This window comes from Felis catus, chromosome B4 (genome assembly GCF_018350175.1).
Source record: "Felis catus isolate Fca126 chromosome B4, F.catus_Fca126_mat1.0, whole genome shotgun sequence".
Lineage (NCBI taxonomy): Eukaryota > Metazoa > Chordata > Mammalia > Carnivora > Felidae > Felis > Felis catus.
The window spans coordinates 119416687-119434660 of record NC_058374.1 but is presented as its reverse complement, the minus strand read 5'-3'; the positions used below and the strand labels follow the sequence as shown (position 1 = coordinate 119434660).

The window sequence follows — 17974 nt, the reverse complement described above, 5'->3', positions numbered from 1 at the left end:
AAATCGAATTCAACAGCATATAAAAAGAATTATTCGCCATGATCAAGTGGGATTCATTCCTGGGCTACAGGGCTGGTTCAACATTCGCAAATCAATCAATGTGATACATCACATTAATAAAAAAGATAAGAACCATATGATCCTGTCAATCGATGCAGAAAAAGCATTTGACAAAATTCAGCATTCTTTCTTAATAAAAACCCTCGAAAAAGCTGGGATAGAAGGAACATACTTAAACATTATAAAAGCCATTTATGAAAAGCCCACAGCTAATATCATTCTCAATAGGGAAAAACTGACAGCTTTCTCCCTGAGATCAGGAACACAACAGGGATGTCCACTCACCGCTGTTGTTAAACATGCACCCTAATGTTTATAGCAGCACTATCAACAACAGCCAAAGTATGGAAAGAGCCCAAATGCCCATCAATGGATGAATGGATAAAGAAGATGTGGTATATACATACAACGGAGAATTACTCAGCAATCAAAAAGAATGAAATCTTGCGATTTGCAACTAGGTGGATGGAACTAGAGGGTATTATGCTAAGTGAAATTCGAGAAAGACAAATCTTATATGACTTCACTCATAAGAGGACTTTAAGACACAGAACAGACGAACACAAGGGAAGGGAAGCAAAAATAATATAAAAACAGGGAGGGGGACAAAACATAAGAAACTCTTAAATATGGAGAACAAGCAGAGGGTTGGTTACTGGAGGGGTTGTGGGAGAGGAGATGGGCTAAATGGGTAAGGGGCATTAAGGAATCTACTCCTGAAATCATTGTTGCACTATATGCTAACTAACTTGGATGTAAATTTAAAAAAATAAAAAGTTTTTTTTTTAATGAGATAAAGGACATGCTAAGATTTCTGACTTGAACTTATAAATAAATAAGTAAAGACAAATAGCTCAGTGAAAAAAATAAAGGCTTCTGATTCTGAGGGAAACCTAAGCTTTCAACCCTGGCTCCATTACTTATCAGTTGATGTGAGCCTGGACAAATGACTTCATCTCTGAACTTGTTGCCTCATCTGTTAAATACTTACTTTACAAGTTGTAGTGAGAAATTGATAATGTAATACAACAAAGTATTCAGTATAAAGCTTCACAAGGTGTTAAATTCCCAAGTAAAAGAATAATCATTTTAGTTACTATGTAAGACAACCAAGCAGTGTGTTCTATCTATCAAATGAAAGAAATAAATTATCTAATCTTCACTGGGCTCTGGATTTTTCAGAAGTACTAATTTGCCTCTTATAGCATTTTGTTTTTAATTTTTAAGTAAGCTCCATACCCAAATAGGGCTCAAACTTACAACCCCGAGATGAAGAATCATGTGCTCTACTGATTGAGTCAGCCAGTCGCCCCACATTTTATCTTGTCAAAGCACTCCCCAGAGGCCCAAAAAGTTTATTTTTATTTAATACACATTTCTGCCTCTTGTTTTGTTTTTGAGTACTTAGAAAGCAGAAACACAGTGTTATTTCCTTTTACTCCATTTGGCTCTGACTGTGGAACTACATGGAATGGCCAACTCCAAGTCTGACTCAGAGTAGAAGCTATGGAGTAAATTAACGAGTTGGTTGTAAAGCCACTTGGGAGTCCATTCTATCAAGAAGTAGATTTTTCCAAGGCCTGAATTTAGTCTGAACACTCCAAAGTCTTCTTCAGTGGATGCAGACCCTAGGAAAACTTCCAAGCCAATTTTCTTGCTCCCAGGTCCACTAAGACCCAGTTACACACCTAACCAGTTACGACATTCTTTAAAAAAAAAAAAAAAAGAAAAGAAAAAGAAAAAAAGAAAAAGAAAAAGGCTGGGGCTTCTGGGTGGCTCAGTCAGTTAAATGTCCAACTTCGGCTCAGGTCATGACCTCACAGTTCGTGTGTTCTATGCAGACAGCTCAGAGCCTGGAGCCTGCTTCAGATTCTGTGTCTCCTTCTCTCTCTGCCCTACCTCATTCTGCTCTTTCTCTCTCTCTCAAAAATAAACATAAAAAAAAATAAAATTAAATTAAAAAAAAATTTTTTTTAAAGCCTGAAGTGAGGATCCCCCTCCACTTATCAGAAAAAAACATTCCCCTGGACTTCGGTCTCTCCTAAATTCCACATAAATGCTCTAGCAGAAAGCCAAATTTAGGAACAAGAGACAAGAAAGAATAAAAAAAAAAAGAAAAAAAGGGGAAAAAAATAACAAAGATAAAAATTAACCTGTGTTTACTTTTTTTTCTCTATTTACTTTGTAGACTAGTAACTGAATTGCTAGTTTGTTCGTGCATCTAGATTTGCAGTGAATGTAGTTCATACAGGTTAAAAAAAAATTTTTTTTAAACCTGGGGGGCTCCTGGGGTGCTCAGTTGGTTAGGCGACTGACTTTGGCTCAGGTCATGATCTCACAGCTTGTGAGTTCGAGCCCCACATCGGGCTCTGTGCTGACAGCTCAGAGCCTGAAGCCTACTTCAGATTCTGTGTCTCCCCTCTTTCTATCCCTCCCCTGTTCATGCTCTGTGTCTGTCTCTCAATAATAAATAAACGTTAAAAAAAAATTTTTTTTAATTAAAAAAAAAAAAAAACCTGGGTTGCCCTTCACAGACTAAGCATTTTACAACAGAAATCCAATCTCAGACAATAATTCTGTGCAGCAACACTTCCAATCACAATGCATTCAAAGATTCTAATTGGTATTTATCCCATAGACTGATCAATAAATGGCAGACATATTCATTAATTTGTAACTGTTTCTCTTAGCTGCCTTGTAAATATCTCAGGCTGAGAAACCTAGGCATTTTGCTGGTGCTTAAAAATAAGGACTATTAGGGGCACCTGTTACGCATCTGACTTCAACTCAGTTCATGATCTCAAGATTCATGGGCTCAAGCCCCGCATCAGGCTCTGTGCCAACAGCTCAGAGGCTGGAGCCTGCTTCATATTCTGTGTCTCCTTCTCTCTGCCCCTCCCTTGCTCACGCTCTCTCAAAAATAAACAAACATTTAAAAAAAAAAAAAAAAGATTTTTTAGACAGTGTTAATTTACAGTTGAAACTGGTTTGCCTCAAGTTAGTAATCAATAGGCAAGTCTTTTATCCCTACTTACCCTAGTCCCTCTAGTATGGAAAAAGAAAATGAATTCTGTGGTAATTACAACTCAAGAGAAAAATACTTCCCTACCTTCACTTTTTTATCCACTGAGCAGGTTGCTATGAATCTGTCATCTGCAGAGAATGCACAACAAAGCACTTCATCCTCATGAGCCTTGATTTCCAGAAGTTTCTCTCCTGTTTCAGCTTTGAACACCTGCACAAGCAAAAATAAAATCTTTTTACCATAAACCACTGGCCACCATTCAATAAAAATCTTTCTTTTAAAGATCTTATTCAGTATTATTTTGCAATAAGAATGAACGTTGGCAAAAACAGTCCAAACAGCAGAAATATCCGTCAGAATTTATATGCCTGAACATAGAGAACTATCCCTTGTTAAATGTTTTTAATATCAATAAAAAGAGCTAGCAGAGTATAGCTTCAGTTCTTGAGATTAGTTTGGCAAATTCTTTTTTTTTTAAATAATGAAATACACATATAAAAATAAGGTTTCCAGTCATAATCTTATAAAGACTAAACCTAGTCTGAAAATCAAAGTTTTAACTAATTTGATCCTGTTTCCTTCCAAACCAAAAGGCACAGTACAGATTTAAAGAAAAGCATTCATTCATGTATTCTGAAAAGAAATGAGAACTTAAGAAATTCCTTCAAGCACCTTAGAAATAATCTAGTCCAATTCCTATTTACAGTCAGAAATCTATGCCTGAGCCTGTACTAAAATAGGTATTTTATTAAATAACTTTTTTAATCAAAGCCCAGTTCACTATGCCAGGGAGTCCTTATGTCTTTTAACAATTTTCATTTCCTCATTACCCCTAGCTGGTACACAGATGACGGAAACTTATTGCTAGGGTAAAAGGTACTTTCATGCCACTTGGCAAATTTAAAATAATGAAAATGCACAACCCTATCTTTTAAATCTCCAGAGAAAGTTTTCATAAAATATTCCAGAGAGTTAGATTTCTCTATTTCTAATGTACAATTTTCTTCAATTTTAGTATTTAAATATATTCTAATATGCACAGTATCAGGTATATGCCTCTTCCAATTTTTCTCAAGAGATTTGTTTTACCTGTAAGGTTTTATCAACTCCACAAGAAGCTATTCTTTGACCATCCTCAGAAAAGCAAGCATGGTAAACAGCATCTGTATGGGGGCGGACAACTAAGCGGGAAAGATTCTTGTTGTTTTTTTTGTTTCTACATACAAGGAGAAAATGAACAGAAACCCAATAAGTAAAAGTAATTTTTTTTCAATAATGAAGTAAACTGTCTTTTAACGTTGTGTTGCCAAAAATACAAAATTCTTAAAATTAAGTTACCAACTTGTAACTGACAGCATAGATCTCCTGAAGGAAAAAAAAGCATAACAAAAGTGGCTTTTTAAGAGAAATTCTACCCTCTATCAAGCAACCTGTCATATGTTGGAAATGACAGAGTTGGGAGAAATCTAATCAAATACATGTTGCTTTCTATTTTCCTTTGATACATTAATGATAACATGTGTAGAGAAAACATTATATAAAAATACTCTCAAAAAAATCTCCATTTTTAAAAGGAAAGAAGCCATACTAAAGTACAACACTACACCCACTGTTAGGATAATGTACTTTAAAACTGTTCTTCTCTAACCACAATTAGGTATAGAGAAAAAAAGATCAAGCAATGTCATTTTATTTATATTTTAGTCTACTGAATACTATTCCACTAGTATAGGTAATATGTTATTTCTCATGGGCTAAAGGGGTAAAAGAACAGTGTCAGAATTTCATACACATATGCCCCAGTCATCTTGAATACAATTAAATATGTTAAATGGCATCACGCTTATTTTAATAGTCAGATAAACCTAATGAATAACCCTACTTCTACTACTTATTAAGTGTGTAAACTTAAGCAAATGACCTAACACATTTCCATTTTCTCATATGTACAATGGGAGTAAGGGTACCTGCTCTAAACAGTTTCTGACACATAAGGATGCTATTGTTATTATTCTTTAAAAAAAATTAATCACACAGAAGTTAGGCCAAACGAAATAAGGGAACACAAAAGGTAAATCAGATTTAGACCTTACTTAGAAAGTATTATAATTCAGGAGGTGCCTGGGTGGCTCAGTTGATTGAGCGTCTGACTACTGCTCAGGTCATGATCTCATGGTTCGTGGGTTCAAGCCCCACATTGGGCTCGCTGCAGTCAGCGCCCAGCCCATTTCGGATCCTCTGTCCTTCCCTCTTTCTACCCCCTTCTACTCACACTCCCTCTATTAAAAATAAACATTTGAAAAAAAGTATTATAATTTACTAGAAACAACAAAACAAATAACTGTAATATAATAATAAGAACTAGAGTAATGAGAACCTGGAAGAAAACCAGGTAAGTTACTAGCAAAGTTTATAGGATTAGATTAAAAATACTCTTCTCTCTCCCCTTGATCTAACTACTCAATTCCCCAAAATAGGGTCAGACCTGTCCCAGTGATGGGCATATAGTGGATGGCCAAAAAGTATTAAAGAAATAACAAATGAATGCATGAACAAATGATTTCTCTGAAAGCTAAAATTAAATTAAATTTAAGCTGCTATCCACCTAAACCGTTCTACAGAAAAAGAAATTTTCTAGTACAGGAATAAGGCATTCTTTAACTATGATCTGGTCAAACCCACTTAAAAAATTTAGCTATGAATGACTAACGATTCTGTGACAGAACACCATGGGTTGAAACACAGTTGACAGAATGGGGAAAAAACCCAACAAAAATAAAACAGCAAGAAACATTAAAAAAAAACAAACTCAACAACGCAAGAGAACAAGAACTAAACCTATGCCCATTTGATTATTAGACCTTGTATTAAAATTCTATTTCAACCACTCACCAAAACACCAATGCCGTCAATCCTCCACAAATTTCTAGTGCGTACCAACTATATGGGCCAGGCAAAATGCTATTCTTAGTAATTAACTATTAGATATTAAACACTTTCTGTGAATGAGGTACTGCTCTAAGCACTGTGTGTGTGTGTGTGTGTGTGTGTGTGTGTGTGTATGCACACAGTCATTTAATCTTCTCAATAATGCTATGAAATAGGAACATTAGGTGAGAGAAGTTGAATAAATTCCCTGGTTATATACAACTAATAAAGCAGAGCTGCATTTCATGCCTAGGCAATCTAAAGCCAAAGTCTGTTATTTTAACCTCCAAACTATTCCAGAGTACAGAACGTATGGACTAGTAACAGAGAAAAATAGGCAATCACCATAAAGTGAGACAAATGCTATGATAAAGTGTGCAAGTATTCTAGAATACAGACAGGTCTACCCTAGCCTCAATGAGTTAAGAGACTGCTTCAGAGAGAGAACTTCTTCCCAGGAAAGAATTAAAAGAATAGTTAACTCCAGGAAATGGGAAGGTGAGAAAAGATGGGGAGTCTGTCTTTTTTTTTTTTTAAGTTTGTTTATTTTGAGAGAGAGCGAGTATGCGTGCAAGTGGGGGAGGGGCAGAGGGAGAGAGAAAGAATCCCAAGCAGACTCCACACTGCCAGCACAGAGCCAGATGCAGGGCTTACACTCATGAACCGTGAGATCATGACCTGAGTTGAAATCGGACGCTTCAACAATTGAGCCACCCAGGCATCCCTGACTTTTCATTTTATATCCCTCTAGTATTATTTGATTTTTAAAAAAAGCAGAAACACTGATTACTTTAAAATAAAAATAAAACCAACAAAAAATTAATATTTAATTTTAAAAACACTTTTTAACGCTTTTGTGGAAACTTCCCAGAATTCCTCACCAATCCAAGTTAATAACCCACTTCTCAGTTCTATATTATACACATTTCTGTTGTTGCACTCATCACATTATGTTTAATTATTTGCTTCAACTTTTTTCTTCATTAATAGATTATAAGCTCCTTCAAGAGAGCCTTAGCACCTAGTAACAGTGCTTAATATTAGTACATTAGACAAACTCAAATATTTGTTAAACTAAGCTGAATTAGGGCAATCACCCATGGCAATCTGACTTATTTGGAAAGAGGGCCCAGGACTAATAAATATTTCAGATCAACCTAGAGTTCTATTCAGATATAAATTATACATGTGAAAAGTCAACCATTCACATTCATTAGCTATAAGAGAACCATGGCATATAGAAAGTGCATAGAAAATAAAATGAGACAGGGGCACCTGGGTGGCTCAGTCAGTTAAGTGTCCGACTCCTGATTTCATTTCAGGTCATGATCTCACCATCGTGAGATAGAGCCCCAAGTGAGTGTGTAGCCTACTTGGGATTCTCTCTCTCCCTACCCCTCCTCCACTCATGCTCACACTCTCTCTTACTCTCTAAAATAAATAAATATTAAAAAAAGAAAGCTAAACAGATCCAGGGTTTTTTTATTATTAAATTTTTTTAATGTTTATTTTGGAGAGACAGAGATAGTGTGACAAAGTGCAAATGGGGGAGGGGCAGAGTGAGTGGGGGGGGAAGAGAGAGAGAGATAGAGGGGGAGAGAGGGGGGAGGGGGAGGGGGAGGGGAGGGGGAGGGGGAGGGGGAGGGGGAGAGGGAGAGGGAGGGGGAGAGGGAGAGGGAGAGGGAGAGGGAGAATCCGAAGCAGGCTCCAGGCTCCAAGCTGTCAGCACAGAGCCCAACGTGGGGCTCAAACCCATGAACTGCGAGATCATGACCTGAGCCAAAGTCAGACACTTAACCAACTGAGCCATCCAGGCACCCCTAAACAGATCCAGGGTTTAAATCCCATTCAACTAACTACAGGAGCTTAATCAAGTCTCAACATCTCTGCAATTTTCTCATTTGTAAAATAGAGAATATTTATAAGGTTTGAAGATAAGTAACGTGCACATATCGTGTGTAACAGGCATTAAATAGATGATAGTTTACCCTTTCATTTTTCTAATTGGTAAGATTAAGGCAAGAGTAAAACTGAACAGCCTCTTTTAGGAATAAGAATCAAAATTCAGTGGAAGTTTTATTAGTGCTATGTGAAAAGCAAGTGTTAATCACTATATATCCAAGATCTCATTTCAATCGTCACAAAAATAATACCTCAAAAAACTGTTATCTCTATTATATATGAAAAAGAAAAGCAACCTGTAACTTATTCAAAATCACAAAAACATATCAGGTTTTATTTTTATTTTTTTTTTTAACGTTTATTCATTTTTGAGACAGAGAGAGACAGAGCATGAATGGGGGAAGGTCAGAGAGAGAGGGAGACACAGAATCTGAAACAGGCTCCAGGCTCTGAGCTGTCAGCACAGAGCCCGACGCGGGGCTCAAACTCACGGACTGCGAGATCATGACCTGAGCCGAAGTCGGACACCCAACCGACTGAGCCACCCAGGTGCCCCAAACATATCAGGTTTTAGAACCAATGTCTGCGGTTTCAAAGCCCATATTTTTCACTAATATACTATGTTATAGTAAGTAAACCATTTGATGTTAATATTTAGTACAACTGGTCAAAATGCCTATAGGCAAGCATCTATTTCTATGGACTCTGAAAATACGTATTTTTCCAATGCTTACTTCTCCAGAACTTTTCAGTAAGTAAGAATGCTTATTAAAAGTTCCAGCTTTTTCCAAAGTAGTTACATCTTCCTGGAGTGAACTTATTCACTACCTGAAAAATAATGACATAATTAGCACTCTGCTCCCCTTTGGTTTCTCTCCTAACCTACTTACATCCACTCCAGGTAAAGCATTCCATTATCGACCTCCTGCTTGGCCTGCAGCTTAGCTTGCTGATAAACTTCTGAAGTTTCTGGTTCACAGAGACCCAGTTGAACAATATTAGGAAATGGCTGTCGTCCAAGAAGGTGTCCATTTAATGATAAAAACTCTTGGAAATTTTCACAGACTGCACAATCCTACGAACAAACTGAAATCTCTTAGAAATATAACCAGAACCAAGATCTGACATTTTTCTGTTTCTATGATCTTGTCAGTTTAAAAGCTTAAATGAAGATATTCTCTATATGAGCTAAAATTAAATAGCCAACCATTAGGTAATAAATACCTGGTGACCCTCTCTAAACTTTTAAACAAAGTGTAACAATGGAATACTATTTGGCAATGAGAAAGAACGAAATATGGCCTTCTGTAGCAACGTGGATGGAACTGGAGAGTGTCATGTTAAGTGAAATAAGTCATACAGAGAAAGACAGATACCATATGTTTTCACTCTTATGTGAATCCTGAGAAACTTAACAGAAGACCATGGGGGAGGGGAAGGGAAAAAAAAAAAAAAAAAGGTTAGAGAGGGAGAGAGCCAAACCATAAGAGACTCTTAAAAACTGAGAATAAACTGAGAGTTGATGGGGGGTGGGAGGGAGGGGGAAGTGGGTGATGGGCATTGAGGAGGACACCTGTTGGGATGAGCACTGGGTGTTGTATGGAAACCAATTTGACAATAAATTTCATATTAAAAAAATAAAATAAAGTGTAAAAATCTCATTATCCAACTATTACTTTCTTAATACATTGTTTTGTAAAAAATACCACTGAACACTTCACTTCCCCATCTTTCAAACCTCAATTCCATCCACATTCCCAACAGGCTAAGAAGAAAGCAAAATAATTAGAATAATCAAGGATCAAAAAAAGGAAATTATCTCGTTTGCCCCTTCTGTGCTGCTCATCCCCACTATTAAAACTAGAATTAAATGACAAAATGAGATGCCCTTTAGGGACTTATTCATACTAATTTATACCTTTTCATCCAATATATGCCTATATTCCACAAACTCATGAATCAGATGGGCAGGGCCTACGAGTTCAGTTTTTGCTTTAATCCAATCCAGGGAAAACATTAAAGCACAAAGTTCCTTTAAAAAAAAAAGTAAGAGAAGGACATTGTTAAAGACATCAAAGAATTCTAACTCTACCACTTTATAACTCTATCCTAACACTACTGAACAAAATTTAGCAGATAACTAGAACTTAAGGACAAAAAAGGAAGTTTTTTAAAAAGAACCAAAGAAACATTAAAAACTTAAATATAAAATAGAAAGCCTCAAAAAATACTACAATATACAGGCAAATATTTTTGTAACCTTAGAATGAAGGAAATGGTTGTAAGCATAACACCAAAGCAAAAATACAAAAAAAAAAAAAAAAAAAAAAGAGAGAGAGAGAAAGAAGTGCACTTAACTACCATAAAAATTCAAACCTTTAATATAGTTGTAAACAATATAAAGAAAATTTGACAAAAAATAAAAATATTTATTTATGACACTTATGATGAGGGCTCAATATTATTATTTTATAGAAAATTCTAATAAAATAAGATAAACACCTCACCAGAAAAATCTGGTAAAGGCAATGCACAGAATAAAAGGTCAAATGGCCAAAAACCTCACCAATAATCTAAATGAAACAACAAAGATTCAGCATTTTTTTTTAAACATTTTTTTTTTTATGTTTATTTATTTTTGACACAGAGAGAGACAGAGCATGAACAGGGAAGGGTCAGAGAGAGGGAGACACAGAATCTGAAGCAGGCTCCAGGCTCCGAGCTATCAGCACAGAGCCCAGTGCGGGGATCGAACCCACGGACTGTGCGATCATGACCTGAGCCGAAGTCGGACGCTCAACCGACTGAGCCACTCAGGCACCCCAATTCAGCATTTTTTTAATATCAAATTTCTAAAGACTAAAAGCAGTAATAAGAGGATTAGCTGGAATCAGAGGAAATGAACACTCTCACATACTGTTGGCAGTGATGTAACTCAGAGCATCCTTCTGGGGGGCAGTTTGGTAATCTATATTAAAATTCAAACTGCAGGGGCATCTGAGTGGTTCAGTCAGTTAAATGTCCGACGTCAGCTCAGGTCATGATCTCATATACGGGTTTGAGCCCCAAACTGGGCTCTGTGCTGACAGTGCAGATACTGCTTGGGATTCTCTCTGTCTCTGTCCCTCCCCCACTTGTATTTTCTCTCTCAAAATAAATAAATAAACTTAAAAAAAAATACAAACTCTACATACCATTTGACCCAGAAACTATGCTTATAAAAATATGTCCTGGGTCACCTGGGTGGCTTAGTCAGTTAAGTATCCGTTCATGAGCTCACGGTTTGTGGGGTTTGAGCCCTGAAAATCAGGCTCTGTGCTGACCGCTCACCTGGAGCCTGCTGCAGATTCTGCATCTCCATCTCTCTCTGTCCCTCCCTCACTCTCGCTTTCTCTCTCTCAAAAATAAACATTTAAAAAAAATTTTTTTTTAAATATGTCCTAAGAAAATAATCAGACAAGTGTCCTTCGGCAATCTAATTATCTATAAGCCAATTGGTCACTATACAATGAAACAGTATGAAGCTTTAAAAATTTTGTCACTCTATGTGGCGCCTGGGTGGCTCAGTCAGTTGAGCATCCAACTTCAGCTCAGGTCATGAACTTGTGGTCCGTGGGTTCGGGCCCCGCGTCAGGCTCTGTGCTGACAGCTCAGAGCCTAGAGCCTGCTTCAGATTCCGTGTATCTCTCTCTCTCTGCTCCTGCCCCACTCATGCTCTGTCTCAAAAATGAATAAATGTTTAAAAAAAAATTTGTCACTTACATAAATTGACATAAAAAGATGACCATGAAATGTAGGTTAGTAGAAAAAAAAGATATGACTATTTCATTTTTTTTAATGTTTACTTATTTTGAAAGAGGGAGGGAGAGAGAGAATACCAAGCAAGATCCACACTGTCAGAGCAGAGCCCAACGTGGGGCTTGATCCCACAAGCTAAAAAAGATGATGACCTGAGCCAAAATCAAGAGTCAGATGTTCAACTGACTAGGCCACTCAGGCTCCCCAAGACTATTTCTATTATGATCCTATTTTGGTTTTAAAGAATAAGTATATGTATCTGAGCAGAACAACTTAGAAAATTATACAAAAAAGCATTAACAATAATTGCCATCTTCATTTTCTTTTTAGTTTTCCTAAAGTTTTCCAATGAAAAACATTAAATATTAGAAATTACCTTTAAAAATCAGGAAAAAAAGTCTAAAATGGTGAGAAAAAACTGAATCCTGTCACACTATCAGACATGCCAAATTTTAAAAAGATGCACTGACCCAATAATCCCACTTCAAAAAAATTTTTGAAGGAAATAATGTAGGTACAAAGACAAGCAAGATTGTTCATTAAAGCATCATAAAGGCAAAAATCTGAAAACCTAAATGTGCAACAGTTAAAGCAAATTTGGCACAGATATTTATCAGAATATCTTCATTCCAATGCAGATTATTAAATGTAAACTGTATTTTGCTAGGTGAAAAAAAACAGAGTACAACAATACACCCTTTTTTTAACCAAGAGATAACATACCTAAGCATAGACAAATTACTCAAAGTACATACAGTTTTCCAAAATGTTAACATTTTGAATTAGTTGAAGTAATGACTTCAAATATCATCCATGTGGTGATAATACCCAAATGTTATCCATAATGTTATGGATACTGTAATTAAGTTATATTAAAATTACGTTAATCTATAATTTTTCCCCAGAAATTCATATTCATATATCCAACTACATATTCATTATTTCCAGTCAGATGTCTTAAAAGTATAAGAAGCAGTATATTCAAAATGAGTTCCTAACACTCCCTTCACCCCCTGACAGACATCCAAATCTCAGTTCGTATCAACTCCATTCTTTCTGTTGTACAAGTCTGGAGTAATCTTATAATACACACCAATTCCATCAACAAATCATGATGATTCTGTACCATCACTTTCTCTTTCCATGTTTTCTTTCTCTGAGCACTTACTACTCCCAAAATAGCATAAATTTATTTGTCCACTATTGGTCTCCCTAGAAAATGTAAACTCAACGAGAGCAGGGACTTTGTGCCTATGGTATATCCTCACAATGAAAAACAATACCAGTACCTAACAGGCACTCAATAAATATTTGCTGAATGAATGAATATACTTTCCCATTCTTCATTCCTCTCAAAGTTTAAAATCCATACTGCCCAAAAAAGATAGCTACTGGTAAGAAAAGAGTGAATTTTTAGGTGGTTCATTTACTAGATTTACTAAGGTACCTTTTTAAATCACTGTAGGTAAAAAGAGTAACAAAAACAAAAATACTTACATAGACTTTAATCTTATTTTTACAGGTAAAAGAAAATTCTAAACATAGGATGAAATAAAAGTGAGATAAAAAATAGTAATTTTTAAGTGGGTCATCTTACTTTGTGCATGTTAGCACTAGCCATGTGGTAAGCCAGAAAATTGTACCAATACATGCAGTCCTCCTGATCTGGTGAAAGAGTATGTGGCTGGTGATGTCTCTGGAACTGAGTGATTAACTTCTTATGTAGATCCTGAAACACAAATGAAACATTTTAGAGGACAGAAACAATTTCATAACCTAAGTATCACTATAGCTTACAAAGCTATTTAAAAATGTGCAGAGAATCAACCAAGAAAATACTTAATTACAAAAGGAAAAGATAGTAACTTTACACTGGAGAAACTAGCAGGTACCACTTTAACCAAGTGATCAACATTAACATCACTGACAATAAGACATATCGACTTCCTAATATGATGCACTGAAGACACACATAACTTTTGTGGTATTCTTGATAAAAAAATATAACCTAAATATAGTCAGGAGAAACAATCAGACAAACCAAACTAAGAGACTCTATACAAAATAACTGAGTAGTACTCTTCAAAAGTGACCATGAAAGATAAAGAAAGCCAAGAAATTTTCATAGATTTGAGGAAACCAGGGAAACATGACAATTATTATGCAATATGGGGTCTTGATCTGAACCACAAGAAGGGCATTAGTGGGAAAGCTGGTGAAATCCAAATAAAATCTGTAGGTTAGCTAACAATATTCTGTGATTGTTAATTTTTTGGTTTTGATAACTTTATTATAGTTACGTAAGATGTTAACACTGGGGAAAGCTAGATGAAGGTACATGCATAAAACTCTCTTTAACCCTAAAGACAGTTTTGCAACTTCTATAACCCTAAAATTTCAAAGTTAAAAATTAAAAAAAAAATGCACAGAGATGCAAGTACCTGAAGCTGGTTGCGATTCTTTTCTATAAGGAAATCTACTTGAAGATCATGTAAATAATAACAAAATGATTTTCCATTCCGATCACAGAATAAGAGAGACTTATTAACAAACTCCTGCAGTATGTCTTCAACTTCTTCAGTTTCCATGTCCCAGAGAATACATAACACCTGGGAATCATTTTAAGCATTTAATGTATCACAAAAATACAATTACCAGGATTGCAGATAAGATGTTAACACACATAAACATACACACAAATCATATCATAAAGCCCTGAATAACAGCATCTCAATTTCATATGAAGAAGCTCAACTATTTGTCAAGATAGAAAAGAGAGATAACAAAGTCAGATGCTTCTCCAGCTTCACTAGAACTGAGAAATAGGAAACTAATCTGAGTTCAACACCAAGCTCTTGATGGAGACTAAGAGCAGCAGGATTTTTACATCCCCCACACCTCCTCAGTAACATGGGTCTTAACCTTCCAGTATCCTCTATGACAACATCCTTGGTACTATATCAAAAGTTCCATGTCAAAAATACCCAATGATGAGGATTGCTGGTCCTTCTATTACCTTTGTAGGCACCTTAACATCCTTCTGAAGGATGGAAAGATCTGTATAATAATCTTTGATGTCCTCTCTGAGCATTTCAACGCTTATAGACATGGCTTCATCCAGAGCCTCATAATCATAAAATGAAGATTTCCTTATTCTCTTAAATTGCTTATTCTGAAGTTGCCTAAGGTAGTAATCCCAACGGTTGGGAAAATCACGTAAAAGTGCACCAATCAAAGACACTACAAGAGGAGAACCTAAAAATAAAACAAAACAAAAAACAAAGTCACTGGGTTAATACTGTGTTGTTTCAAAATTACCACTAAGAGTCACATTATTCTTAAAAAACAATTTCTGCTGCATGTTACCCAAACCCTTAAAATATTTATAAAACTTGGATTCACTTTATGTATTTATTCTAAAGAAGGCATTAGAAATAAGAAATATTTCCTTTAAGGATATCCATCACAGCATTATTTTTTTATTTTTTATTTTTCTAATGTTTATTTTTGAGAGAGAGACAGAGTGTGAGCAGGAGGGGGGGGTGGGGGACGGCAGAGACAGAGGAAGACGCAGAACTCAAAGCAAGCTCCAGGCTCCTCGCTGTCAACACAGAGCCCGATGCAAAGGCTTTGAACTCACAAACCATGAGATCATGACCTGAGCTGAAGTTGGACATTTAACCAACTGAGCCACCCAGGTGTCCCTCAACACAGCATTATTTAAAATGGTGAAAAATCTGGGGCGCCTGGGTGACTCAGTCGGTTAAACTCACGGTTTGTGAGTTTGGGTCTCGCATCAGGCTCTGTGCTGACAGCTCAGGGCCTAGAGCCTGCTTCTGATTCTGTGTCTCCCTCCCCTCAGCTCCTCCCCTGCTCACACTCTATCTCTCTCTCAAAAACAAAGATTTAAAAAGAATTTTTTTAATACTGAAAAATCTTTTTTTAAAAAATGTATTTATTTATTTGTGGGGGGCAAGGAGGAAGAGAATCCCAAGAAGGCTCCCTCCACACTATCAGTGCATGCAGCAGATGTGGGACTTGAACTCACAAACCATGAGATAAAGACCTGAGCTGAAATCAAGAGTTGGTCACATACCCAAATGAGCCACCCAGGTGCCCCTGAAATAGTGAAAAATCTTAAACAACAATAGAGAAATGACTGAATAAATTTAAGTTATCACAATATTATGCCACTAATAACTTTTTTCAAAACATACTTAATGACATAATATTCAAGATTTGTTATATGAAAAAAGACAAGATTTAAATTATGTATACCATTGTAACCTGAATATTTTTTTCAAAGTTTTATATGTCCTAAAAGACTGAAATACTCTCGTGATGATAATAATTATCAGGTTTATGGATAATTTCTCTTTTTTCTTTATCATTTCACACATCTTTTAAATGTTTCAAAATAGGGGCGCCTGGATGGCTCAGCTGGCTGAGCGTCCGACTTGGGCTCAGATCATGATCTCCCAGCTTGTGAGTTCAAGCCCCACATCAGGCTCTGTGCTGACAGCTCAGAGCCTGGAGCCTGCTTCGGATTCTGTGTCTCCCTCTCTCTCTGCCCCTCCCCTGTTCATGCTCTGTCTCTCTCTGTCTCAAAAATAAATAAATGTTAAAAAAAAAAAAATTTTTTTTTTTAATTTTTTTTTAAGTCTTGAAAAAAATTTAAAAAATAATAAATGTTTCAAAATGGACAAACATCACCTTCACAATTAGAATACAAATGAAGTATTCTTTTCTAAGATATTTTTTAAAAGTCAATTAGCTCAGGGGCACCTGGGTGACTCAGTCGGTTGAGCGCCCAACTTCGGCTCAGGTCATGATCTCACAGCTCGTGAGTTCGAGCCCCACGTCAGGCTCTGTGCTGACAGCTTGGAGCCTGCAGCCTGCTTAGGATTCTGTGTCTCCCTCTCTCTCTGCCCCTCCCCTGCTCATGCTCTGTCTCTCTCAAAAATAAATAAACCTTCAAAAAAAAATTTTTTTTTAAGTCGATTAGCTCAAAACGAACTATCTATCTGATGGCAGAATTTAAAACAAGGTCTGTTGAAGCATTAACAACAGTGGAAGAAATAATCTTAAGAACTGATAGGACTATTTAAAATTTTAAATTTCTGTATGTCAAATAAAATACTACAAATGAAATTAAAAAGCAGACAAAAAACTGGGGAAAGTATTTACAAAAAATGGCAAAGAGCTAATAGCTTCAATAGAGTGCCAAAAGTCAATTAAAAATCTGCTATCACGAAGAAAAGTGAGTCAAGGATAATTTCTTAAAATGCAAATAAATAGTCAATTAACAAGTAAAAAGTTTAACTTCACTTAACTTCATAAAAAATGCAAATTAAGAGAACACCATGTTACATACAAAATTAGAATACTATTTTTATAAAATCAACCAAAAAAAATTAAAACTCTGATTCTCATATTTTTTTATTCTTTGACAAAAGTCATGTCTTTATCTAACGTCTCCCACTAACATATCATGGGTGTTCATTAAATATTATTTTAATGAATAAATGAATACCAAAATATTATTATCTATTTAGGGTATCAAAGAAAAACCTAAAATACTCTAGGTTCTAGAATACAATATTCTAGTAAAGTTTCTGGATGTTCATGTGCTAAACTGTCATACTTATTAGCTTAATTTACAAAAGGATAAAATTAGTATCTCTATAACCCTCTCATACACAAAATAAATAACCATACCTTTACATTCTTTTATAATACTGTGAGCTTGTTCTGGCAAATCTGCTTTCTTCATATTAACAAAAAGGGATAAAATTTCAAGTCCTTTTTCTTTTCCTAAGCCACTCTCCACAGAGACTACATATTTAGGACCTGTAACAAAATCACACGATATAAGTAATTTGGTTAAAATATATATAAATCTAATTGAATTAAAACATAAAGGTAGTAAAAAGCATATTAACCCTTACCCATTACTGAATCTGTAACACTCTTGTCTCTGGTTGTAATAAGAATCTGACACTGATTGTCAAAAGCTTTTAATACCCAAGGATCCCAAACATCATCCAAGATCAACAGAGACCTAATTTTAAAAAAACAAAAACTTGTATTAAGTCACTAATGACATTTATTTAAAGCTTCCTTCTAATGTCTTCTAAAATTTACAAAATAAAAGATATGTATTTTATGGCTCTTCCCCTTTGCTATATTCGTTTCACAATATACTGATACAAATAAGGAAAAAAAATTGGACTTTCCTCTCTTCCAACCCAAAACAATGAA

General features: G+C 35.7%; 1 protein-coding gene across 7 annotated transcripts in view; it reads right to left on the bottom strand.

The window, feature by feature from the left end:
• APAF1 (apoptotic peptidase activating factor 1) overlaps positions 1-17974 on the bottom strand; it is an 89576-nt gene that overhangs the window by 50669 nt on the left and 20933 nt on the right. For 5 of the 7 annotated variants that reach the window (XM_045062208.1, XM_019835370.3, XM_045062209.1 and 2 more), the window contains exons 6-14: positions 17662-17774; positions 17432-17563; positions 14730-14968; positions 14155-14322; positions 13311-13442; positions 9834-9947; positions 8806-8990; positions 4175-4301; positions 3170-3295 (exon numbers count right to left, since the gene is read on the bottom strand). In XM_045062208.1, coding sequence (XP_044918143.1) covers positions 3170-3295; positions 4175-4301; positions 8806-8990; positions 9834-9947; positions 13311-13442; positions 14155-14322; positions 14730-14968; positions 17432-17563; positions 17662-17774 — 1336 coding nt within the window. The remainder of the gene's footprint in view (positions 1-3169; positions 3296-4174; positions 4302-8805; positions 8991-9833; positions 9948-13310; positions 13443-14154; positions 14323-14729; positions 14969-17431; positions 17564-17661; positions 17775-17974) is intronic. The other 2 variants (XM_045062211.1, XM_023257355.2) reach the window with 1 other exon arrangement.